The sequence below is a fragment of the Mytilus galloprovincialis genome, chromosome 13, assembly GCF_965363235.1.
Source record: "Mytilus galloprovincialis chromosome 13, xbMytGall1.hap1.1, whole genome shotgun sequence".
Taxonomy (NCBI): domain Eukaryota; kingdom Metazoa; phylum Mollusca; class Bivalvia; order Mytilida; family Mytilidae; genus Mytilus; species Mytilus galloprovincialis.
Genome location: NC_134850.1, coordinates 56,716,875 through 56,744,348, shown reverse-complemented (window position 1 = coordinate 56,744,348; position 27,474 = coordinate 56,716,875). Strand labels below are relative to the sequence as shown.

Sequence of the window (27,474 nt, the reverse complement as noted above, 5' to 3'; positions counted from 1 at the left end):
TCCAAAAGACAATACAGAAATGTTTTTAAAGCAGGTGGCATAATTGCAATTGAATAATCCAGTGAAATTTTTTTAGATAATGGATATTCATCTGATTGGGGTACAATTTTACCCTATATTTGCTTCCGTAAAATACTAGTAGCTGCATAAAGTGCTTGCAACCAGTTTCGCAGTCACTGCTCAGATCTTTAAATTTGACAGACTGTATATCACAGTCATTTTAAACGGGTAATTTTCCGTCATAACGGCATAAGACAAAATTATAGAGCTACTGTATACAATATTGGATGTACATTGGCCTTGTTGAGGCTGTATACATGTAACTATAAATTGACCATATATTTTTAGTTTTTGTTGAAGCTGATAATATGTTTTGTAGTTTTCTCGGCGGCGATCCTCGGGCAGTAATTAAAACCCGGTTGACTGATCAAGTAATTAAAGTTGTTAACCAGAATACTTCCTTATGTACAGGCACGTCATCTTTAATCGTCGAAATGTTAGTAAAAGCTGTTTTATGTTCAGAATTACATAGCTCTTTACTTTCTGATTTTAAATTTTGTAGCAAATATTTAGCGATGCAAGCTCGATGGTATAAAGATTTAATAATAAAATTATCATGAGTTATTTTGTAAATCAGATCATTGTAGGAGATATATGTAGTAACACTCAATACAGCTTGAGTTTCTCCTTAGAGGATACCTCATGAAGTTGTGTAACTTGCTTATAGGCTTTATACATTTGCAAAACAGAAGATGATAGGTTATGCTTACTTTTGAAATATTTATAGAAACTCTTATGATATTTTTATTTTCAAATGGGATGCTTTCATTTTTTCATATTCATCGACCAGTCTTCTGTAAACTCCATCTTTTCGTTTTCCCACTGCGGCAATACAACTGTATCTTCATTTAAGTGTTTAACTACATAGTTTCTATGTAGTAAATACATGACAGACTATGCATCTGTGTCAATCAATGGATAGTTTTTGATTAGTTTTTACTTTTTAACATAGAAAGGGTTTCATCGTGAACTGGACTGTGAAAATTTGACACGACTCGGAAGATTTTCTACAATTTTCCGATACGATTCCTTATTTAGAAAGGGGTGAGTTCTACAGAACTCAAAAACTATGTTTTACTTTGATTTGATCTTAATTTCGGACGATATTATATCTATTTAAGCTACACTGAAGTTAGAGATAGAAATAGAACCGTTTAAATATGATTTATCGTACTCTAATAGTACTATTAAGTACACGGAAATCGACTAATATATTCAGTAAAAAAACGATAACGAAATAGATAAGAGATTCCGGAAACTATAGTGATTTTACCCAACATCATAAAATAACAGAAATTCGTGATTTTAAGAAATGTTGAGATAAAGTCTTGATCTTGAATGAAAAAACGATAACTGATGAGTAATTTGTTGTGTTCTAAAACGGATAGAGTGCAAAAGCATTTAATAAAAATTTAATTGTATATCCGAAAAGGTCAGGATTATGAAAATTTTCGTACAAAATGTCAAATATTTAGAAGGAATGCAAAAGCATGCGGACTTACAGTTGTAAATATTGTTTTTCATTATTTTAAGAATCTAATTCACTTAATTATTCTGTCTAAAAGAAAAGATACGACTACTTTCCTTTGCTTGAAAAACATGTCGTAATTTTATAATTTTCAACTAATTTCTGAAATAAACGTCAATTTTACAAAAACTGCACCGTACGATTTTGTGACGACCGGGCAAAAATCAAAGTTAAATCATTATTCTTTCATTTAAAAAAGAAATTAGCCGTGTGTTAGGTGGGTGCATTAAAGTCCTTAACTAGACGTCTTTTTCAAATATTACACTCGCCTATTTGGTGAAGTGATTATGGTTTTCTATTATGAATTTGGTTTCAAACACGTTTTTGCACTTTTTACAACCATACTGTTAGTATAATTAATCAAAATGGTTGGTAACAGCATAGACATGAAAAAAAGTACGCTCTATTTTTTTCACTAAATGTCTTGAAATTTCTTTTCTCTACACTGTCGTTCAAGAAACGAGGCGTTTTAAATGTAAAGATTACTTTGCATTTTTGAAATATACACTGACTGATTCAATATTCATAGGGAGAATAATTTAACGACTGATTTAAGTAGCGGTAACAGGATAGACATGAACCTCCTGTACGCTGATTGAATTTAGTTTGTAGATAATCTGTTACATACAATGATAAAGAAGCTACGATTTTTCGTTAGAATTATAAATAACGTTCTTAAAAAGTCCCCTTTGCAGATATCAAGGCGATCAGAAAATCGGAAAAAAATCATTTGAAATGTGTTTTCTGACAATGTACGCACACAAATACCCCCAAAATCGGACTTAAATGCAGTTTAATCGTATCAAAATAGATGTAAGGTGTGTTTATTGTTAATGTTCTGAATCACAAATCCGACAAGCTTTCATTTAAACCATTACAACTGAAATTTCCATTAGAGATAAAAATTTTAGCATGGGTGTACTGAAAATTCGACATTTTTTGAAAATGACCCAGATATGCTTCTGCAATGGATGGACAATTATTCGTTGTAAATGTTTTAACCGTTACACTCATATAATTTTATAGAACTAGATAGTGTGTTAAACATGAACAAAACACTAGTCTTTTTCTAGCTGTTATAAAAAAATATAAAAAAAAACAACTAGAAACAACACAAAATTAAGACACAAATTCTAACACAGTTGCCATCGTGGGTGATAACCATATAGAATGTAACAAATTTAAATATGTTCATCGACACTGAAAATCATTCATGAGTCACAATTGCCTGACAGCAATCGACCTTTTCGTGATTACGACCATACAATGTTCGTTAAAACTTAAAACCTTTTTATTATCTTAAATTAGGTGCCTATGAGACAATGTCAGCATTGAATGAAGTTATGCTAGTCATAGAGTGACCTATTGCTACTTAGTTGTACGTCATTTTGGTCTCAGACTGATAGTTATTTCATTCCCAAGCAAACATCTTTGTCGTCCGTGAATTTATCGAAAAATCTTCTTCTCTAAAACCACTTTGTCAAATATAACCAAAATATGGCATAATCATCATTGCGCGGGTATCTAAGAAAAAAAAAGAGAATTGTAAACAGAAAAAAATATCGATAATACAAGATCACCAGACTGAATAGAGATTTTTGTTATGAATTCCGATTATTGAGTTAAATTTATAAAACTTAATTGATTACCTTCCAATAATTTTATTAAAATGCATAGAGTTGATCATGAACAAAGATTGTTGTTTCCATGGTTCATTTGCACTATATGAGCCAATATGCACCGGACCTCAAGGTGAAGATTTATATTTTAGTAGTATAGATAAATTAACTATCCATACTTTTTGAAAAGGTTCAAGTTTTCAATTCTTGTAGCTATAGGTGGTAATTTATGTTTTTATGACTGATATCTGAATGTTATTGCGTTGCTCTGTATCGATTAAATTTCAAAAGAATACTTTGTATAAATCATACATAAAGGCCCCCTCCCCCTCCCCTCAATAAATATACTATGGCATGACCAGCTTAACTACGCTTTATAATTAGTTGGTGCTTCAGTGGAGACCGGCGCATAGCCGTCATCACAATTGGCATGTCGCGAGTCGGTCTTACGTCTTTTGTTTATTTAGATGAAAACGCTTCAAATATGTATAGGTTAAGCTTTTCCGCTTATATCAAATAACCTGTAAAAGAAAAGAGGCGCACATTCAAAAATTGATAATCCGGTTGAAGAATGATCGATAAAATAAAAAATATAAAAAGATATAAAGACGAAAAGATAGACAAACAACATTTTTAGAAGTAAACTTTAGAATTTTAATTTTAAATCTCGAAACAGCTTTAAAATTGTTGAAAGGCGTACGGTGACAAATAGTCTACATCTACATCTACATCATACGACGATCCATCAGCACATTGATGACTATACGTCGGCGCATCGCAAACAGACACTTAATAAAATATAATAACTAATTTTGTGCAATAATTCAAAGATAATTTAGTGCAATAATTCAAAAATAATTTTGTGCAAAAACAAAACAAAAATTAACGCATTTACATTATTTACAAACAGGTTAGATATCTAAATATACTGACTCTGGATCAGTATTTTAAACTGATCCAGGGAGTTAACGCTGATGATGTTTTGTGGGAGTGAGTTCCACAGTACAACAGTGAATGGAAAAAAGCTGTACTTGAAATAGTCTGTTCTTGTGCTAAATGTCTGGTATTGTAATGGATTAGTGAATCTGGTGTTTTTGACTGGCTGTGGTACAAGGTAAAGGTTTGGGTCTACTGCAATGAGATGGTGAGAGATTTTGTAAAGCATAGTGACTCGATTGATGTTTCTGCGAGTTTCAAGTGACTTCCATTGAAGATGGTCAATCATGGAAGTAACACTACTGGTGTTGTGGTATCTGTTGGTGACATAGCGTGCTGCCCTTCTTTGTACTTTTTCAATGTTGTTTTTTTTGTTTTTGGGTGTGAGGTGACCAAACTGAAGAGCAGTATTCTAAATTAGAACGTACCATGGATTTGTATGCCAAACTTTTAGTTTCTTCCTGGTTTATTTTCAAGTTTCTTTTTAGAAAGCCTAAGATCTTATTTGCTTTTGAGGTAATATTATTTATGTGTGTATCCCAAGACATGTTGTGAGAAAGGGTGATACCAAGATATTTTGCAGTGCTGACGGATTCTAAGATGTGGCCTTTTAATACATAATCATGTTTGAATGGTGACTGTGATCTTGTTACAGTGAGGGAGTTGCATTTTTCAGGATGGAATTGCATACCCCAAGTTTTTTCCCAATTGGCTAGGCAGTTTAGATCATTTTGTAGTATGGTACAATCTTGTTGGTTTGTTATGTTTCTGTATAAGATACAATCATCTGCAAACAAGCGTGTTTTTGATGTTACTGCTGCAGGTAGGTCATTAATGAAGATGAGAAAAAGTAGTGGACCCAAAACCGAGCCTTGGGGCACCCCACTTACCACAGGCATTTGACTAGATACCTCTCCGTCAAGGGCAACCTGTTGCGTTCTGTTACTAAGGAAGGCTGATACCCAATTCCAGGTATTTCCCCTTATGTCATAATTATCCATCTTCCTTAATAACTTTTTGTGAGGTACCTTGTCAAATGCCTTGGAGAAGTCTAAAATAATAAGATCAATTTGTACACCATTATGGAGGTTACTAAGTAGTTCATGACTTAAAGTAAGTAGCTGTGTTTCACAGCTGCGTTTTGATCTGAAGCCATGCTGATTGTCCACAAGGATGTTATGTGTGTCCAGATGTTTTAGTATGTTACTTACAACAATGTGTTCGAGCAGTTTGCAGCAAATGCATGTTAGAGAGACAGGTCTGTAATTACTGGCTAGGTATTTTTCGCCTTTTTTAAAAATAGGGATCACATTTGCCTGTCTCCAGTCTGTTGGTACATCTCCTTTCAAAAAAGATGTGTTAAAGATGAAAGCGAGATGTGGTGCAAATTCTGGTGCAAATTGTTTAAGAATTCGTGCTGGTATTTCGTCTCGACCTGTAGCTTTAGATGGATCACGATTTTTCAAAAGTTTTTCTATGCCATTTGGTGTTACATGTATTTCTGCCATAGATGGATAGTTGTCGGAAAGAGTTGGTATTTGTTCTTTATCATTTTCAGGTGTAAAAACAGAGTGGTATTGTTTATTGAGTATTTCAGCTTTTTGTTTTGTGTCGTCTATCAGCATACCTTCAGATCTTAATGGTGCAATTCCTGAACTGTCTTTTTTGGTGGACCTAATATAATTCCAAATTTTTTTCTGTTTTTGCGAGGTTTGTAAGCTCTCGTCGTAACAAATAATGTTTTCCAGATATGTCCAGTAAGCTTTTCTTGTCTCTTTCTGAAGCAGCTTTTTTGTTTCCCTGTACTGTTTATTTATTTTACTATGCGAGTCTGTTTTCATTTTTTTGAACAATTTGTTCCTTTTTCTATAATCAGTGACATTATTTCTTTATTAATCCATGGTAGTTTTTGTTTGGTGTTATTAATCATTTTAGTAGGGATTGACTCTTCCATGGTTTTTAATACCTTTGTTTTGAAATTATCCCAAAGTTCGTCCATTGTGAGATTTTCTAGGTTTGTAATATTGTTCAGATGTATGTCATTTAGCTTTTCTTTAATTTGTTCAGTATTTGCTTTATTGTATAGGAAAACTTTTCTAGGTGTTTTTTTTGCTCTTCTAGGTTTTAAGTTGGATTCAATATAAACAATTTCATGATCGGAAATTCCGGGAATTACTTCAGTTTTATTCACTAGAGAGCTGTTGTAATGGCCTGACCATTAAGTTTAACCGACGATTGGGCTCAAGCAACAAGACTATCAGGTGCTGATAATTTATTCTCAAACCAATCTAACAAATGGTAAAAAGCTGAAAAACAAATAAAATACAATTTTACAATGTGTTCAATTAATGTTATTAAAACGAAATGTCAAAGGTAATAGATAGCACAGTCCGTTGAATCCGAGAAAATGTTGTACTTTCAAGAGCAGTTAAATTTCCAGTGTTTCACGGAGAGAATGTTCAAATATGTATAGAGTAATTTGAAGGCTTCACAAACAATGTTGTAAAGTTAACTCACTCTGTGGTTAGACACGAATTGTGTCCTAGATGACGTTTGTCCTTTGAAAAGTTCTCCAGAACTGGTATGACCTTGCAATGTTCGGTTTGAGATCCGTGTGAGCAGGGGAAAGGTAGCGATGATACGATGTTTTAATGTTCTTATAAGGTTAAAGATGAATAATCCTCCTAGACTGGAACACATAAATAGATTAAGAATATAATCAAACGAACTATATAAATTACGGAACGGTGTAACAGAATACTCCCCGTCTGATGTCTATCTGATATCACTTTTCCATTAATTTTTCGAATATGTATACAAGATTTACACAAATGAATTAATCCCAATATAAATTGAATATATACAGGTGAAATGTCCACTATTTCGTGTGAGAAATATCAGATCTCAACGATTTTTCACTATAAAGGTTCCTAATAAGTACGTTCCACGTGAAACTGGGTAGGCACAGTTTTTTGTCCTTTAGAAGAAGGGTGTCTCGGACGACATTGTTGTGTTCTGTAGAATGTTCTATTACTGCTGTATCGATAATGGGAACTGTTTTCTCCAACGTAGTTAGACGGCGATGACGATCGAAGATAGATCGAAGTATAACAAGAGTTAGTAGTTGGTTGTCTTCCGATTAGGCGATATGACACATCTTTGTGAGTATCAGACGAAATTAGGCGTTTCGTCATAACGTCCAATCCTGCAGATCTAGTCGCTCTATCTGTAGAGTGGCGTCCTCTATGTTTGATTTTGTCGTAGTAATGTCCAAGAAAAGGTGTTACTCTGTGACGATGTCCAGATAAGACTACTGGTTCCTTTTCACTTATATTCAAGTCAGATTTGACAATACTGCTTCCTCCTCGTAGTAGACGTTGCTCATGCAATGGCAGATTGAGATTGGCAATAGGTCCTTCTTTCGGAATAGGTTTGTGAATGCTATTGATTTCCTCTCCATGAACTTTAGGTTCTGTTGATTTCGGATTGAAACTTTCTTTATCTATAGATTTTTCTATAGAAGTCACAGATTTTGCTTTTAGTGACGCGAGTGATGTCCCTTTAGATGAATTTGTGCGTTTACCAGGCTTGGTACTAGGTCCATTACATTCAAGGGATTGTATTGAATGCGATTTAGCGACCTTGGCATTCGAATGAAAGTTTTTGTCGTTATACTGAACAACAATTGGATTCTTGTCCTTGACGGCTATTTCCGGTCTTGAGGCAAGACGTTGTTCTGATTCCGTGATTGAAACGTTAGTTATCTTTGTGTTGACTTGAATAGAAGTTTGCTTGTCAATGTATGTATTTCCAATTATGACCCAACCAAGTCTCAACTTTTGGGCAAATGGAGTTCGGGATGGTCCTAGGCGTTGTTCAAGGACGTGGTGTGCCTCTATAAGGTCCCTTCCAATAAGGAGAAGAATTTGACAACGTTCCTCTATTGGTGGAATGCTTCCTCTGAGTTCTTTCAGATGAGGATGATGCATTGCAACTTCAGGAGTAGGAATTTCGTCTCGATGATTGGGAATATTATTACATTCAATTAATGTAGGCAGATCAAATTGTACGTCACTATGTACAGATTTTATGACGAAATCTTTTCCTCTTTTCCCGGAAGTAGCTACTCTGCCGGAGCATGTCGTAAGAGAGTAGTTTTCAGGTTTCTCCCGAACGTTAAACAGACTGAAGAATTCAGGAGAGGCAAGAGACCGGTTGCTTTGGTCGTCAATAATGGCGTACATCCTGATAGTTTTGTTTGTCTTGTCCTTGTGGTACACATCCACAGGTAATATCTTGGCATAAGATTTCTCGCTCTTATGATCTTTGTAGATCTCTGTGCAGATCGAACTTACAGAGGTTAACTTTGTTTCAGCTGACTCTGTCTGCTCCCCGCCGTAGACTTGTGTTAGCTCCCCGCCGTAGGCTTGTCTGGGTGAGCTAAACTGGGAACTTTCAGATTGTTGTGGTCTAGTGATGTGAAGTGCTGTGGTATGTCGTTCACTTCCACACTCGTTACAACTGATACTTGCGTTGCAGTCCCGACTTCTGTGTGTGGTTGACTCACAACACTTGTAGCACACATTGTTTTGTCTTAACAGTTCCTTGCGTTCCTCGATTGGTTTGGCTCGGAATGCTCGGCATTCATTCAAGGTATGCTTTGTCTTGTGTAGGATACACAGATTTTGTTGTTGACTGCTGTCTTCAGTTTGCTGTTCAACAGCCGTCTTATGGACGTTGACTTTAGAGTACGTCTGAGGTGTGAACCTTGGCGTAGAGTCTTTTGTATTTGGTGTTACCCTTGAACCAAAGATGAACCCAGGATCGTTCTTAATTTTGCTCATTTCCCTGATGAAGGCAGAGAATTCTGTAAAAGGTGGAAAGGCAACTTCATATTTAGACTTGTATCTTGAAGCCCTTGTTATCCACTTTTCTTGGAGTCCGTATGGTAGTTTTTCCACAATAGGATTTACCCCCTTTGACGAGTCGAAGTAAGCTAGCAAACATCCCAGCTTGGGATTTTCTTTGTGATACTCTATTTCTGAGATAATGTCTGACAAATCGTAAAGGAGTGAGTTGTCTTTATTTGTCAGTGTTGGAAAGTTGTCAAGTTTGTTGACGAGAGACGTCTGCAACATTATTGGAGCACCATATCGATCGTCCAGTCTTTCCCATAATCTGTGTAGGCCTCTTGTTGGGTTGTTGGCATTTGATGCCCTTATACTCATGGCATGTTTACCTGACTCTGGTCCAAGCCATTTAATAAGTAGGTCTATCTGTTCTGAGTCTGAAACTTGTAGTTCGTCTATGACATTTTTAAAGCTGGCTTTCCATGTATGAAATGATTCTGCCTGGTCGTTAAAGCTTGTTAGCCGGGAGAACAGCAAGTCCTTGCGAAGGAGAAATCTGGTTATCTCTAACGTAGGATTGTTTTGTTGCTGGTATGCTACAGGGTTCTCTTCTATTACGCCTTGTTTTGGGTGTGAAACAGGGATCTCTTCTATGACGCCTTGATTTTGGTGTAAGACAGGGATCTTTTCTGAAACGCCCTGTTTTCCTATGTTAGTTATTGTTCCCAGATCTGGGAATGCATTAACATCTGGTGACTTAGCACGTGTAGGCAAGACCTTGGGTGTTTGTGATGGCAAGTTCAGTGCCACAGATGGCACAAACGCTGGTGCTTCATGACTCAGCTCAATTTTAACAGGAATTTGTTTTTTCTTTTGAGGTCCTGTTACTTCCTTTACAGCAGTTGATACAGGAAGTTTATTGACGAAATCTTGCACACGCTGGAGCGGGTCTTCCTTTTCGTCAGGGAGATCGCTAAACGCTTGGCTGTCATCGTATTCCAGGATACGAGCCTCGGCTTCTGCGGCTGCAGCTTCTCTCTGTGCTTCAAGAAGGTTAAATTTGGCTTTAAGCTCGACCTTTTCCCGGCTTACTCGTGCGGCTTCTTGTTGCATTTTAGCCTTACGTTGAGCGACTTCTTGTTCCATTTCAATTTGTCTGGACAGGGCTTGTTCCTCTAACATTGCTTCCTGTTGTAGGATAAGGGCATGTTTTTCTACAAAGGCTATTTTAGACTTGGCAGCCTCTGCCTTGGCACGCTTTCTCCGTGCTAGGCTTGACATGTCTGACACGTTAGAGCTACCACTGCGTGAGGTTTTCTTACCTTTTGACCCTGAGGTCCTTGTTTTAGTTGATTTAGCCTTAGTGAGGGCAAGGCGATTTTCGTGTAAAGAGTCCATAGCCAGTTCCACTTTGGACAGACGGAGATCCAATGTAAGGTTACATGCGTCTATGTCTTTTTGACTGTCCAACGTTCTGGTCCTTTTTAGAAAGTCCAGATATTCGTCTGTGAGCCTACGATAATTTGTACAGGCTTTTACAAGATTGTCCTGGGCTGTTAAGACTTGCTGAAGTTCATTGGGAGGTGTGGTGATTTCCGATAACTGGGTCGTTATATCTGACCAAAGGACCTCTAATTCCTCACAGAACTTATTACGTCTTTCTGTGTAGGCTCCTTTACCTTTTTCGGTGAGATCCCGTACTCGCCTAGTCTCGGGATTTTCATCTAAATGTGTGGTATTAGACGGATTTTGTAATAGTTCTAGATCTGGGACATTTCCTTCTTGGGGCTGAATCTCTTCTTGTTGCTCCACATGACTGGGATCCATGTTGACTCAACGTTGTTGGGTTGCTGTCGAGTTCACACAAGATATGTACGTATGTACGTTGCTACGTTGTCGTTCCTTGTCTGGATATGTAAAGACAGGTTGTCGTCAATTAACTGTACGTCAAGGGATGACGCGTACATGCAGGGCTCAACAGGTAGGTTGCTGTGTAGCTGTGGAGTGGCGTTATCTGTGAGACACAACAGGCAAGTTGTAGACTTTTTACTGTAATGGCCTGACCATTAAGTTTAACCGACGATTGGGCTCAAGCAACAAGACTATCAGGTGCTGATAATTTATTCTCAAACCAATCTAACAAATGGTAAAAAGCTGAAAAACAAATAAAATACAATTTTACAATGTGTTCAATTAATGTTATTAAAACGAAATGTCAAAGGTAATAGATAGCACAGTCCGTTGAATCCGAGAAAATGTTGTACTTTCAAGAGCAGTTAAATTTCCAGTGTTTCACGGAGAGAATGTTCAAATATGTATAGAGTAATTTGAAGGCTTCACAAACAATGTTGTAAAGTTAACTCACTCTGTGGTTAGCCACGAATTGTGTCCTAGATGACGTTTGTCCTTTGAAAAGTTCTCCAGAACTGGTATGACCTTGCAATGTTCGGTTTGAGATCCGTGTGAGCAGGGGAAAGGTAGCGATGATACGATGTTTTAATGTTCTTATAAGGTTAAAGATGAATAATCCTCCTAGACTGGAACACATAAATAGATTAAGAATATAATCAAACGAACTATATAAATTACGGAACGGTGTAACAGAATAGCTGTTATTAGTAAAAAAGAGATCAAGTGTGGACTGTGATGTTTCTGTGTAATGTGTTGGTTTTGTTACGACTTGTTCCAAATAGTTGTCTTGGCATAAATCTATAAGTTGTTGACATTGTTTTGAATTGTATGCCTTCTGTTTAATAGAGTAGTTGTTCCAATCAATTCCGCCAAGATTGAAATCACCACCTAGCCAAAGGTGACAATTTTCACTACGTTTTATTCTGGAGATAGATTTTCCTAAGTGTGATAAATATTCCTCCTCAGTTTTATTTGGAGGTTTGTAAAAACTACCTATGTATAAATCCGGTGACCCTGTAATCTGAACCTTAACCCACAGTTGTTCACTAATGTCATCAGATTTTAGATCTGGTGGCTCTGAGCTAAGATATTTATCAGATATGAGTATAAATACCCCGCCATGTGCGTCTGTTTTGCGGTCTTTTCTGTATACAATGTACCCTTGTGGGAAAACCTCAGTAGAACTTATATCTTTGTGCAACCATGATTCATTACCAATCATAATGTCTGGTTTTGTTGTCTCAATGAGATTATCAATGTCAGCTTTTTTTATTCCTAATGGACTGGCAATTAACCACTATGATGCGTAATGGTAAGTCTGACCTTTTATTTCTTGTTTGATTGTATGGTTTAAACATGTTAAATTCCTGTGTCAGTTTGGTCTCTAGAAGAGAACTCACACCAATTTTTCTTTTTTATATTTCTCAAAATAAATGTCATGTATGAATTCAGCATGGGAGCCGGAGCTTCAATTTATTTCATTAATTAATTATTTCATGTCGTCATTTCAGCAACATACATATAAATGTACATGTATGGGATCTCTGAGTTCACGGAAATTATTCGTCTCCAGTCCGCATACAACAAAAAATTAAAAAAGCTTATCTGGGTCACCACGTCGTTTTAATTTTTTCGCGGAAAATTGGAAATTTTTGCTTGAAGTTCTGCAAACAATTAAAGAAAAATAATGGACCTTACTGACAGAAAAACCGCTGAAAAGTTCATGGGACAGTATCTCCAGTTTGCAGAGAAGATGAGACCTGATATAGCAATGATAGAAGTAGGCTTACATGTCGTAGTAATCCGAAATTTGTATCTGGCCCTTTTAGCATCAGCAATTTCGTTTACTCTACGTATACGGCAGTAGAGGTCCCAGCCCATATAGAGCTTTAGTTAGTTAACCTTAATCTACTGTTCAATGGGTAGTCCCATAGTTAACCCTCGTTCTGCCACAGTTCATTATCACAGACATTTCATCATTTGGGGTAGTCCAAATAATTATGACGTCTTGAAAGGCTATTATAATTTTTTCTTTGACGCCTTACATCGACGTAAGGCGTCAAAGAAAAAAATTATAATAGCCTTTCAAGACGTCATAATTATTTGGACTACATTTGGGGTAATTCCATCTGACCTGTTCAGGGGCGGATCCAGCCATTTCAAAAAGGGGGGTCCCAACCCAGAGTAAAAGGGGGGTTCCAGCTATATGCTCCCATTCAAATGCATTGATCGACAAAAAAAAGGGGGGGTTCCAACCCCCGGAACCCCCCCCCCCCCCCCTCTGGATCCGCGCCTGCTGTTCATGGTTTATAGACATAGTCTAAATAATGTGAGTTCGTGGTCTACTGGTTAAGACCGATGGCTACAGTGCTGAAGGTCCTGAGTTCGATTCTCACTCGGGGTGCTAAAAATATCAGCACATTAGAAGGGTAATTTTCACCCTCTCACACACATCTCTGGTACCCAGACCGGAGTTTAAACTAGAATGGGTACTTTGGGGGCCTCGGTTGGTCAAAGTTGTCCCTTACTTTGACCTGGAGATCAATCTTCTGATATCTCTCTGGTTTGTCTGTTTCCACCGAGTGGCCTGGTGGTTCTCTCCGAGTACTTCGGCTTCCTCCACCATAATAACAGACTGCCCGGTGTCCTAGCACTCCCTCTGTGTTGGGTGGGGATTGATTGTCCTTGTAAAAATAATTGTCGTATAAACATACGTTAGTGACACATCTCCATCAATCCTGTTAGGGAGTGTACATGGATGCCACTGTACCCTCGCAGCTTTCGAGGGGTTCTTCGGATATCGGAGGCATTTACCAGTACATACATCATGTACATACATACATACATAATTAATGACGGTCTAGCAATGTTGGGTTTTTTTCTGGGATGCCGTTGTTGTTGGACTAGGTTAGAAGTCAAACAATGACATAATTCAATATATGACATCATGCCAACATGACCATTACATTTGAGACCCATTGAAGAAAATTATATATATCAGTCTACAAATACAATCAGTAATCATATGTTTTCGTTCTGGCTTTGTTATCATGGTTATTGTACTTATCACAGGGAAAAACTCTGCATTGATGTCACTATGCACTATATACCAGTGTACAAAATTAGTGCAGAAAACGTTTTTTCTACTCTTCAATTAAAATTTTTTAAAAATATTTCAAACTATATCTTCAACCAAATTTTACGAAACTTTCCAACTATGCCTTTTATTTTATTATTTGCAGGATCCAGAGGTCAGAGAAGATGAACTTTGCAAGTGGTTGGAAGGAATGGAAGAACCAGAGAAACTGTTGTTTGATTTCTTTGAGACCAACCCAATGAGTGTCAATGGTAATCAAGCATCATTGAAGTTACTGATCACTGCTGATGTTTTAAATAATTGCCATAAAATTGAGAATGAAAATGGGGAATGTTTTAAAGAGACAACAACCCATACATGTCAAGTGACATGATATTTGCGTGTGATACACGCTTTTTCAACGGTTTACACGCGAGGATTTTGTCACATGGCGTGTACACGCTTTTCACCACTTTACATGCAATTACACGCTTTTTCGTTCTTTTCATTTTTTGGTCGTTAGTGATATCGATATTCTCGGGTTTTTTCCTTATTCGGCGATAAATACCGAAAAATTCGAAGTAATTGTTTGGCTGCCGTATTGTTTATTTTTCTGTATGGACAAACAGTAAAAGGTAAGTAGTTTGTGATTAGTTTTAACGATTTTGTGACTTGCTTTCAAATTCACTTAATAGGGGGAATTTGCACAGAAAGAGGTCACTTTCAGGGCCCGTACCGTCGTCTAAAGTGCCGATTGTTAAGCCAAAACAATGTGTACGGCAAGATTCAAGATTTATAAATTATATTTTGGAGTTCGAGTTTAAATGATCGAGTGACAAGTATAAACGCATAATTTGTGCATTCTATGTTGCAATGATAAAAAAAAACCAATACATGTGAGAGGAGAAATACAATGTAGCTATTTGAATAAGCATTTTACATGTTTATCTAACGGAAATCAAATTTATAAAACATTTTTCTTTTTCAATTTCAGTTTCAAATCTAGCCAACACGGCAACAGATTTCTACAGGCCATGGGGATAAAAATATCACAGAACTGTTGGATCAGCTCTCATAGTACCAGCTTTCTTCTGATGAACTACCCAGTTTTAACCAGGCAATAGCAAATTATGGGAGCAATGGCAGAGATGACATTTTACATTGCCAAAAAAAAAAACATTATGACATTCTTTCAAATCTTGATGAAGCTAATTCAGTCAAATATCAATTCCTACTGTGGGAGAGCCTTTTCAATTATAAAGAAATTGACACTGAATTCTGATCAGAACTTGACTATGTTACATTTGTATTGTGTGCTGTTATCAAATAAATGTAACTAAACTTGAAACTGGCAGTTGTTTTGAATATGTGCCTAGTGGTGGTGCTTTAAAAGCAACATAACAGACCACTGTTTAATACAACAAAATTCACAGTAGAATATATATTGTTTTTTTATATTCACAATTTTGTATGAAATTATGAACATTACCACATTCATATTAACAAGTCCGCATCTACGTCACGCGTTTTCACACGCTTTTTGACATATCATGTCATGTCATGACATGATTTCCCATTGTCAGAGGTTGACATGTATGCAACAACCTGAGCAGCTAAAGGCCACCCATGGGTCTTCAATTCAGTGAGGATAATCCCACACCTTAGTCGTGCTTCAGCTGGCCCCTAAACAAAAATGTGCACTAGTTCAGTGTTAATGAACCTCATACTATTAACATGATTATGATAAAAATGTATAACCACTAACAATCTATAAGAAGACTTTTTTACAACATTTTGAACTTTGATACATCCTTGATGAAAAACTAATTTATAATTAAAGTTCTGCATTTTCTTAATTTTGTTATCCATATCATCTGCATTCTTAAACATATTTCTGACTTTTGTCAACATACTAAATGTGGATGAAAAATATATACTTCTAATTTGAACTTTTGAAATAACTTTTTTCAGATTGGACAACAAAACGTAGAGAGAATGAACAGAATGCTTTGACCAAAATTGAAGAAGTGAAAAAATTACCAGTTCAAGATACAATCTGGATGATTGATGAATATACATCTGTGAGAGGTAAATAGTTCTGAAATCCATTCTATAGAAACTTTTGTGTATTGGAATGTCTGTTTTCTTAGTCTGTCCTCACCTTATTGTACAACTCTTCAAAAACTACTGAAATATTTTTATGCTAAAATCAAGAAATTTTTGATGAAGTAAAAAAACTGAACTTTTCAAAAATATACACAGCATTTTCCAAATATCACTAAGCCAACACATTTTATTATTATTCCTGATTTGCCAAAACATTCAGCATGTTCAGCTTTTTTTGCCTTCGTGTAGTTTAATTTGTAATTAAGTTGAAGTAATTGAGAGAAAAAGTTCTCAAAACAGTTGAAATTACTAAAGTCCAAATGTCCATGCTCAAATTACCAGATGTTGGGTAAATTAAAATTGTACTGGGAAAAAGTGGGGTTTTTTTGTATTTCAGATGATGACGGTCAGAATCACAGGATCTTGTCAGTAATGGATACCAAAAATCTTTACATTGGTACACTGATGACCAATATATTAGAATTGTCTCTTGTACAACAGTGTAGAGATTTGATCTGTATTTGTGCATTAACACCACTGGCAGGAAAACCAAGACGTCCAAAATCAGTAACGTTTAAAGACCCCTCATATGCAGAGTAAGTTATTCTTGTATTAAGGAGTTTAGAATTTAAAAAATTCCTCAGAATTTATAAAAAATCTGTTAAAATTATAGTAATGTATTCAGGATCTTGAATATCATAATTAATATTTCTGTACAGCAATGATACTTAATTATTTTTTATTTTGCTTATGCAATGAGACTTGACAAAATGACCATAGGAAATAATCCAATAAAACAAATGTAACAAATGTTGTGTATTCTGCAGTCTATAACCATGATAACATTTTTGGTTATTCATGTATGTTTGTTTTAATGTAGTATGATTTAACCACAATCATCAGGGAAGGAAGAATTTTTACATTAGCAAATTGTGTTGAATAAAAGATAAATTCTGTATAACATCTACAAATGTTTGTTTCAGAAAAGCAGCAGGACTTGACCTTAGTGACCTTGGGATAAAGTACATGTATGATGGTATGCCTAAAGAAAATGAACCAGTCAAGATGAGAACATGTTCTGTATGCAGGTTACGAGGAACAAAAGAATTATTTAAAAAATGGTAGTAATAACTTGTGTGTGATATTTTTTGCTTTTTATCCACATTATAAACGAGATAAATTATACCCCACATGCATGAAAAATTTTAAATGTTGCATCTCATGACAAAACAACATCAATTTTGATTTTGATGGGTTTTTTTTTGCCAGTTAGAATTATTTCCCTTGAATGCTTTAACAATTATACTAATAAATGTAAGCATGGTAGTAAAAAGGCTTCTCTTTTTCATTCTGTTAAATTGTTAATTCCCCTATTTCGCACATCTTTTTCGATTTATTGTATTTGATATATGCATTTGTAATCATATTTAGATCTTTGCTCTGTTGTTCGTTATATGCAGTATTTTAATTATTACTACTCTATTTCTAGCTCATCCTGCCAAGCTTTGCTGTACTGTTCAAGAGATTGTCAGAAGAAAGATTGGAACAGAAAAGGTGACATGGGTGCTCATAGTCACAAAATATGGTGTAAAAAGATGAAGATATATATGTCAAAAACAGAAGAGATGAGACAGTTTCCTTTCACCTATGCACAAGGTTAACAAACTTAAATGGGCATAAAATGACTTTGAATACTGACATGACTGCAGTGGCAGAACCAGAAATTTTCATAAGAAAGGACCCACTAACTACCTAAGAGGTGGTTAGCTCCAGTCATTTGCTGTTACAAAATGATAGAAATTATTATAAATTAAGAAATGTATCTCCCTCATGCAAAGAAATTATTATAAATTAAGGAATGTATCTCCCTCATGCAAAGCTCTGATTCCTTCCACGGATTTGGCTATACTTTTTGGACCTTTTGGATTATAGCTCTTCATCTTTTATATAAGCTTTGGATTTCAAATATTTTGGCCACGAGCATCACTCAAGAGGCATGAATTGTCTAAATGCTCATCTGGAGCAAGAAATTGGTACCGTTAATTTTATTACTACCACTAGGTCGCTGCCTCTGCCGGTGGACTATTAGTCCCCGAGGGTATTACCATCCCAGTAGCCAGTTCAACGGTACTGGCATGAAAATATGGATTTTTGTGTTTTGAAAATTTGCTGTTACAAAATGATAGAAATTATTATAAATTAAGGAATGTATCTCCCTCATGCAAAGCTCTGATTCCTTTCAAGGATTTGGCTATACTTTTTGGACCTTTTGGATTATAGCTCTTCATCTTTTATATAAGCCTTGGATTTCAAATATTTTGGCCACAAGCATCACTGAAGAGACATGTATTTTCTAAATGCGCATCTGGTGCAAGAAAATTGGTACCGCTAATTTTATTCATGCTTTAGTAATTCCCTGAATAATCAACCATTTTTTTTCTACAAAAGTGGGGGCCTGGGCCACCTGACAAACCCTCTTTATCTGCCATTGTACACAAATCAAAGGCTAGTTGATTGATCCCGGGCTATTTATTGATTTTATTATCAATTCCTTACCTCAGAGATAAAAAATTGACCATCATTAGTATTACATGTAAATTTTTATGGCAGTAAGGAGTTGCACACATTAACCTAAACAAACATTACCAAAAATAGAATCTATGTGACTAAAAGTGAAACTTAATACATAATGAATCTTTGAAAGAAAAAAAAATATTTACAAATTAAATGTGATGAAAATTTCATGTATTTTAATAAAGATGTACTTTTCAAGTTTAATCATGTTAAAAAAAAACTATATTTAGTTGAAACAAGTAATTTACCATGTCTACATAAGAAAAATTTAACCTAAAGGTATACACTTCTTCATATTGGATCAATGTATGGTAATTTCATCAAGTTTTTGTCACAACTCTAGTTAACTATAGAAAATTCTGTGTTTCCATACTGTATCTTGTCTATGTGAAAAGACTATTTCTTAAGTTAAAAAGAGAAACAACTTAGTATGCTAGTATGCAGGGTTTTTTTTCCTTTTATTTCAGTCAAATGTTTAAAGTCTATAGGAGATTTGTTGTTAGCAAATTATTTAGACATGAAGACAAAGCAGAAACAATATTCCCTCTAAAAAAAAGGTGATAACACTTGTAGTTTAGTATTTATGGTTTAAATGTGACATTTTGTTTTGTAGAGACAACTTCAGAATATTTTGATATGGCCGCCTACAAGACATTTCTGGAGAAACAAGGTGTTCTAGATCAGGGTCTATGGAGAAGAGAATGTAGACTACATGGGGACGAGACTAAGTGTTTATGTTCAGTACCATTTGGTAAAGTTCTTATCTTATTCAATAGTTATAAAAAGATGTGGTATGAGTGGCTATGAGACAACTCTCCATCCAATTCACAATATGTAAAAGAAAACCTATAATAGGTCAAGGTACAGTCTTCAACACAGAGCCTTTACTCACACAAAACAGCAAGCTATAAAGGCCCTAAAACTGACTAGTGTAAAACCATTCAAACTGGTAAACCAATGGTCTAGTCTATATAAAAACAAAACACTGATGAACCGCATCAAGAAACGACAACTCATTCAAAAGACCTATTAGCACAAGTCAACATACACCGAGCGAATAAATTTTGATCTATGGTACACAGGGTTCCATTGAAGCTGGTAGCCAGCGGAAATCCGCCGTTTACAGTGGCTTCAAGTGCCGGCTACTTCACAAAAAAAAATATAAATTCAAAAAGAAAAAAATATGTTTTTCAAATGTTAACAGGCAGCCGAGAGTCGTATTGTCGCAAAGTCGGGGTCACAATAAACAAGGGATTTACCTTGGGCTAAATATAGTTCACATGAATTCAGGTCACTGATTGGTTGTCTATTTAAAGTCAGAATGCATCGTTTCTTTTCTAAGATAACAAGAGAGACGTTCTGGTGGTCATTGAACGATAACAATAGAGACGTTCTGATGGTCATTAACTCGTTGGCTTTTTTTTGGCTTTTAAAACGTGAAGACAATCAGATAGGATGACAATCTTATGTAATGGAATAATATCAGTCAATTAAAGAAAGTGTAGTATCATATTGTTCAGAATCTGGAAAACAGTATCTTTTGAAGTTCATTTTTCAAAGCCCACATGGTTCATAGAATCAAGGTCAAAAACGAAAGAATATTGTCGACTCGACCTCAAACATGTCAAATAAATAACATTTCCAAATGATTTATGTATCCAACTTATTGAACAGAAAAAAGAGAAAATCAGAGGATATATCAATTTTCTGTCAATGCTTGAGAAATAATTGTATGATTTAAATACACGTAACAGTCTTTTGAGAGAAAAGGGGGGTCATTTGTTAAGTTCTGCAAAATAAATCGATCAAGATTTCTAACAAACTGGATTATTATATAAATAAAACTCCTTCAAAAGTAAATGAATTTTCAGCATAAGGTAATAAAAATAAAAAAACTATAACTTACATAAAAAAAAATGAGATTTCTTTGAGATTTTTTTCTTTCTTTAATTTCATACACAAAAAATGGTCATTTGAAAGATGAAATTAGGTGCCAGGAGATTGTGAAAATGCAGGATTTTGCTCTGTTTATGCCAGAGCTTATCCCAGACCCCCTGCCGTAAGGCACCAAGCTTACAGCTTGGTGGGCATCCGGCTTCGCTGAACACATGTTACAGCCGCCTTTAATTTTAATTGAGCCTTTTACTTCAATTTCAAGGGAAATCCCTGGGTACAACATGTACAATGTTAATACAAAATCAATAAAATAAACAAGGAATGAATAAATAAAGGCAAGAGTAGTATACGGCTGTGAGATGTTAAACAATTTCAGAAAAACAACAATAAATTGATTAAAATTCTGCTAATAAGAATAATATACACCGGTAAATGAAAATAATTTTGTTGTCAGGTATACAGTTTAAATGGAGAAGGGAAATATTTTTTTTAAACATTGTATGTCTACTTTAGGAGAAATTTTATTGAAATCATGTTTTATTCAAGTACATAAATTCAAAGGAATTCTTCTATTGTAATTGTAAACAAAATAATTAATTCATCTTTATTGAAGACTTTGTTTTTAAATCCTATCTTCACCTATAATGACAAAATATTAAGTTAGTCCTTTTATTTAAAGTGCATTATGGTCAATTTCTAGGAGGAAAAACATGACAAAGGTAATGATCAATAAGGAAGACAAACATCCTGATATTGATTCTTCAGATTTTAATTCTTTTTCATATTAACCAAAATATGATGGGTTAGTTCAAATCAACATGATAAAAGAATTAAGAAAAAAATGAAACCTTTAATGAAAATTTTTAATATAAGTATATATAAGAAGATGTGGTATGAGTGCTAATGAGACAACTCTTCATCCAAGTCACAATTTGTAAAAGTAAACTATTAAAGGTCAAAGAACGGTTTTCAATACAGAGCCTTGTCTCACACGTGCACTGAACAAGACATATATATATATTTTCTGACACCAGAATATTGTTTCTGATGGATTTGTATGGTTGTTATTCCAAACCATTAGTATTTTTTTACAGTTCATTTTAAGTTTCATGCCACATATACATGTATAACAACATATAGTATCACACTTTTAATTTGTTGTAGGAGAGCTTCCAGAAAGTGAAGACCCAATATTTTTGCCAGTAGAATCATCAATCCTAGATGAGGCTCCAGAAAAAGAGACAAAGTTACTACATGATTGGGAGGCTTACTATGAATACAGAGGATTTAGATTGGATTCTCCAATAGCAATATTACTGCACTGGCCAATGACATTGTACCATATAATCAAATTCTGTTACCCTAATGATCGTAAGTTGTACAAAAAAAATAATGTACTTTTATTTTAAACAGAACAACAGAGGTGAAGTAATAGAGAAAAAAATAGGTGTTTATGTTTTCAAAAAACTCAGAATTACTCAGGTAAATTTTCTATATGTACATCACGAAATACATTTGTTTTGTCTATATAGATATTGTATTTTCTTGTAAACAATTTTTATAGATCCTGAATGGTGGGACAGTGTAGATTCCAGCTGTTTTAAGTTAGACCTTATAGGAGTTGAGAAGGAAGTGGAAATGTTATGTCTATTCAAGGTAAAAGAATTTCTGTAAATTTCACAGTCTAATGAACATAGAAAATGGTAGTTGGAGTCCGGCATCCAAATACTATGGATCGATTGATTGATTCGTGTTTGTATTACGCTGCATGTGCGCAAAACGGCTATATCTCAGCGAGAACTATTTCAAATATTTTTACAATTTACTTTTTAAAAATCTGAAAAAAAGTCCTTCAATATACTAGAATTCAAGTCTAAAGCAAATTGCTTATTTACAAATAAAATTGTGTTATTGTCACAATCATTGCTCATCACCCTCCTGCTTACAATATATATCTATAGGGTTTCATTAGTGAACAAGAGTTCACAGTTTAGCTTGAAATTTATTTTTTGGCAGACAGAAAAAAAAAAATGACAGCAATTTATATCATGGCAGAAAATTGTGCACACAAGTATGTAAACAGAATTTAAAATGTGTATATATATTCTAAATAATACAGTATATTTTTAAAATACATTTGCTTTTTTGCAATATTGAAAATAGAGCGAATAAATCAGAATTTAATTTTATAATTTTGTACTTACATTTCTGTTACAGGAACTAGCATATTTGTGTCCAGATATAACTATTGACATAATAATGTATGGTGTAGAGATATCTAAAGATGTTCATAACAAAACATATGAACATAACAATGTTAAAATACAGATTGTTAAAGGGCCATATCATAAACGTGCTGATGAACACAGAAAACCTCATTTGGTAGTAGGTAAGTGCATACAATTAAGTTGTTAAGAGTTGATATAGCTTCACTGTAATATAATCTTGGTTGTCGAATAGTACTGATTATTTGTCATTCAGACTGCTTATGTCAATCTCAACAATGAGGATATAGCTTCACTGAAATATAATCTTGGTTGTTGAATAGTACTGATTATTTGTCATTCAGACTGCTTATGTAAATCTCAACAGTGGAAGGGGACCTAGTCTAGCTTCTTTCTCTAACTCCTCAAATTAAAATAAATCTTAGTTTCAGAGTTATAATGATCTATCAATCAGGTTACTAACACCTGCTTCCGCAATGGATGGTACTCAACAAGGTGAAATTTTTTAGTTTATGGAAAAGTCAAGTTACCTTAATTTCAAGCATTTAACAATCACTGTTTGTTGGTTTAGGGGCCTGTTTCTTTATCATATTTTTGTTTAAGGAACAAAATGTCTATCATGTCAAACTTTCCTTTATCTAATGAATGGCTGTTATTTATTTTGAATTTATTGAACCATAAAATTAATTTTTGACTCTTCACCTTGAATAATCCGTGAAGCTGATTATGTTAAATGTGAAGAGTCAAAAATTAATTTTATGGTTCAATAAATTCAAAATAAATTATTGCCATTCATTATAAATAAATTTCTATCAAAAATAAGACTTAAAGATGTATATTAATACGAATAATAACAACGTACACAGATGTTTGCATATGATTACACAACGTTAGAGTGGGCGTGTCACCATAAAAATTGATAACATTGAAAATAAAGCTAATTCTTTTAACCAATCATAAGACAGTAAATACACAAAATTTATTTATTAAATTAATGAATATATAATAAGTATGATGATATATAAATTATGATTATTAGTGTTTGCCAGATATACAATCTAGTAGCTCAAGGAAGATGGACAATTTACTGTAGTGTCAGGTATATATATATATACATGATATATAACTCTGTCTATTTCTCACATTAAATCAAAACAAATATATATTTAGGCTATGCAACTGACAAATTTAAATTTGAATTTCAGGTTTGAATGCTGGATTAGGTGCATATCAGATGTGGGGTCAGACACTTGTCAAACTCAGGGTAGGTAACCATTTAAAGACCATTACATATTTGTTAAATTAAATCATTCATTTAGTGTTCTTCTTGACTATGATTAAAAACTTTCATTATCTTGGATCATAAATAATAATTACCAGGTTTTTTATTAAGAAAAAAAACAGACTTTGATGCAAGGATGTAACATATATAGATAGCTTCATTAAAGTAAAAAATAGTGTGTGATTTCATGTCTGTTTTTACATGTATGAATTTTATATAAAATGAGGGGAGATTACTCTGATAATTTAGGTGTAACACCACTAATTCGGGCCCGGCCAGAAAGCACATACTAGAAAGTAGTACATATTTAACACAAAATGGTTCCTATGCATGAGTGTAATTTGCAAAATATATAGGATAATTAGATATTTTTGGCATCAAATGAAAGCTAAAGGACTGGTGATCATTGTAGAACACTTTTGGACTTAAAGGTTTTGAATATTAAAAAAACTGCATTAAATTTTAAAAAGAGGGTATATTTTGTCTGTTTGTCAATTCTGAAGTACCTGTTTTGGTACCTCCATAGTTCCAGGAACCAGTTCTTTCTTGTATGCCATTAAAGATATGTTGATTTTTTTCAGTACATGATACCATTAAGTGTTGCTTTGACATGCAATAATTTCCACTTTATTTGAACTGAAAATGAAAGAGGTGTGCCTACTTGAAATGGAGGAATTTAACATAGAAAGCAATGGGACCATGAATTAGTGGTGTACTTCCTATGAAATGATTTGATAACTATTGTAGAAATACACATCTGGGCCCAGTTTCACGAAGCTGTCTTAGGACTAAGACATGTCTTAGGATGGTCTTACGACATATCTTAGTCCTAAGTGGGTTTCACAAAGCGGTCCTAAATTAGGACATCTCTTAAAGTTGGTCATAAAGTTAGGACAACGCGAGAGGTGTCTTATGATGGTCTTAGGATAGTTATACGTTTATTAATATAAATTACACTCATTTTTTGTATTAATTTTGAAAAAAAATATTGTATTATTATCTAATTATCTATTCTCCTGTTCCTGCTTAAAACATATATACATTGACGGATTATCAGGATTTGTCAACAATGAAAGTTCGATGTATTGATATAAAAATTGCACGATTTTATCTCTTAACCTTTTATAACCAATAAAGTCGAAATTGAATTCAACTCACTTGTACCAAAACAATGTCATAATTTTATATTCTTTTTTCTTAATTTTGCATTGAAAATTTCATATTTATATTGATGTATTGTTTAAAGATAATTTATATATAAATTACTTTTATTTTTTATATCTATTTTGCAAATTATGTCATTATATTAATCAATACGTTTAGAATAATTTATGGTAAGACATACTACATTTACATGATTTTTTTCCGTAGATCATATTTATATTTGAAAATTTAAAGAACTTGCGACAGGTTCAGGATGTCTTAGCTAAGATGATCCTAAGACAGCTTCGAGACGAGGTCTGAGATATGTCCTAGGATAGTCATAAGAGGATCATAAGACATGTCCTAAGATATGTCTTATGACATGTCTTAGGATAGCTTCGTGAAACCGGCCCCTGGTTCAGTTTAAGTTATTATAACAGTGAATTTTCTATTTTGTTATACAGCATTGGAAAAGGTACAGCAACTCCATATTAACTAATGTTGCCTGTATTCTCTATATATTTTATTTCAGACTGATAGGATTCCAGCCTATTTTACAGACTACTGCCAATACAGCTGTGAATGTGCTAGAACAGCTGTTGAAGGGTTAACATTTGGGACAATATCAGATCCTGTGGTTAACCCCTTCAGGAACCCTGTCAGAAAGTTAGCAGAAGAAAATGACATGCCTTGGTACAGTAACGGATTCTTGTATAGGATTATTTACCCTTCAAAGTGAAACAATGCTGACTTAACTGGTCTTGATTCAATTAGAGATTTAGTTTTGACTTTAGTAACATGTATTTGTTAAAACCATTGAAAAAAAACTAGTCAAATTGTCAATGGTATAGAGAAACTTGAACATTTACTTGAAGATTTCATGTTAGTTGTTCCCAGAAGAATTGAAATAAAACAAAAGCATAATTACTTATGTATGTCATGTATGTGTTAGCACTTCCAAATGCAGTTTTTATATGTTTTTTTAACTTTGCACTAGTTTTAGTTAAGGACGATAGATGTTTACGTTATTCTTAATCATGTTATGTTATACCTAATTCACAAGATTTTTTCATTCAAAATTTCATCAAAAGATCAATATATTTATAGATTTCTGTTAAGTATTTACATTCAGGCTAGAATGTGTCTCACTCTTATAGGAAATATGAAGTATTAGATTGTACTACCTCAAGAGTTTTAAATAGGGGATATGTATAATAAAAAAAAAGTGTTGCGTGTAATGCATTTATCTATTATAAAAACTTAAAAATTACCTGTAATTCTTATACTGTGGATTCATTATTATTCATTGAATACCAATTTTAATGGATTTTGTGGGAACAGGTGAAACACGAAATTAAATGTTCAACAAATGCCAAATTATCTATATGCTTGTATGCAGATTTCGGCAAAATATTAAATATGAATCATATCTTCTGATCATGCTAATCATTTGTATTTAATTCATTTTTATGCCCCACATACAATAGTAGAGGGGCATTATGTTTTCTGGTCTGTGGGTCTGTTTGTCCGTCTGTCTGTTCGTTCATCCGTCCGTCTGTTTGTTCGTCTGTCTGTCCTGCTTCAGGTTAAAGTTTTTGGTCAAGGTAGTTTTTGATGAAGTTGAAGTCCAATCAACTTGAAACTTAGTATACATGTGCCCTATGATATGATCTTTCTAATTTAAATGCCAAATTGTAGTTTTGACCCCAATTTTATGGTTCACTGTACATAGAAAATGATAGTGCAAATTTCAGGTTAAAGTTTTTGGTCAAGGTTGTTTTTGATAAAGTAGAAGTCCAATCAACTTGAAACTTAGTATACATGTTCCCTTTGATAAGATCATTCTAATTTTAGTGCCAAATTATAGAATTTATTTCAATTTCATGGTCCAATAAACATAGAAAAAGATAGTGCGAGTGGGGCATCCGTGTACTGTGGACACATTCTTGTTGTTTTTAATATGATAATAGCGTAGCATACCCTTGTCTGTATGTGCGTACCTCCCAAAGTTGGTTTCCATTCTCCAACTTTAGTTTGCCTCAACAAAATGTTATGAAACTTGTACACAATTCCAATTACCACAAAACACAGATCAAGTTTGAATTTTAGTTTTTTCACAAATACAGTTCTAGAGTTGAGCCCTTTAACAAATGGAAAAAAACAAACTTTTCTCTAATCCTTTGACAATTTATACCTTTCTGAACTCATTGAAAAAAAAAATTAAGTATGGTTGCCTTCAATCTCAGAAGATGATTGGATGAGATCAAG

The 27,474-nt window shown here is 34.2% G+C and overlaps 1 protein-coding gene and 1 long non-coding RNA gene across 2 annotated transcripts; both read left to right on the top strand.

Annotated features, from left to right (window-relative positions):
• Positions 1-12,515: 12,515 nt before the first annotated feature.
• Positions 12,516-26,078, top strand: LOC143057784 (zinc finger MYND domain-containing protein 15-like). The gene is made up of 12 exons (XM_076231180.1): positions 12,516-12,684; positions 14,147-14,252; positions 15,952-16,068; positions 16,484-16,682; positions 17,070-17,207; positions 17,576-17,742; positions 19,274-19,411; positions 21,721-21,927; positions 22,121-22,212; positions 22,774-22,945; positions 23,987-24,045; positions 25,739-26,078. Exons 1-12 carry the CDS (start codon positions 12,592-12,594, stop codon positions 25,943-25,945), a joined length of 1,695 nt encoding a protein of 564 aa, XP_076087295.1. The 5' UTR covers positions 12,516-12,591; the 3' UTR covers positions 25,946-26,078.
• LOC143057785 (uncharacterized) lies at positions 14,489-15,080 on the top strand. Its single transcript, XR_012972820.1, has 2 exons — positions 14,489-14,615; positions 14,975-15,080. It is a non-coding gene; the product is annotated as an uncharacterized LOC143057785 (long non-coding RNA).
• Positions 26,079-27,474: the final 1,396 nt, after the last annotated feature.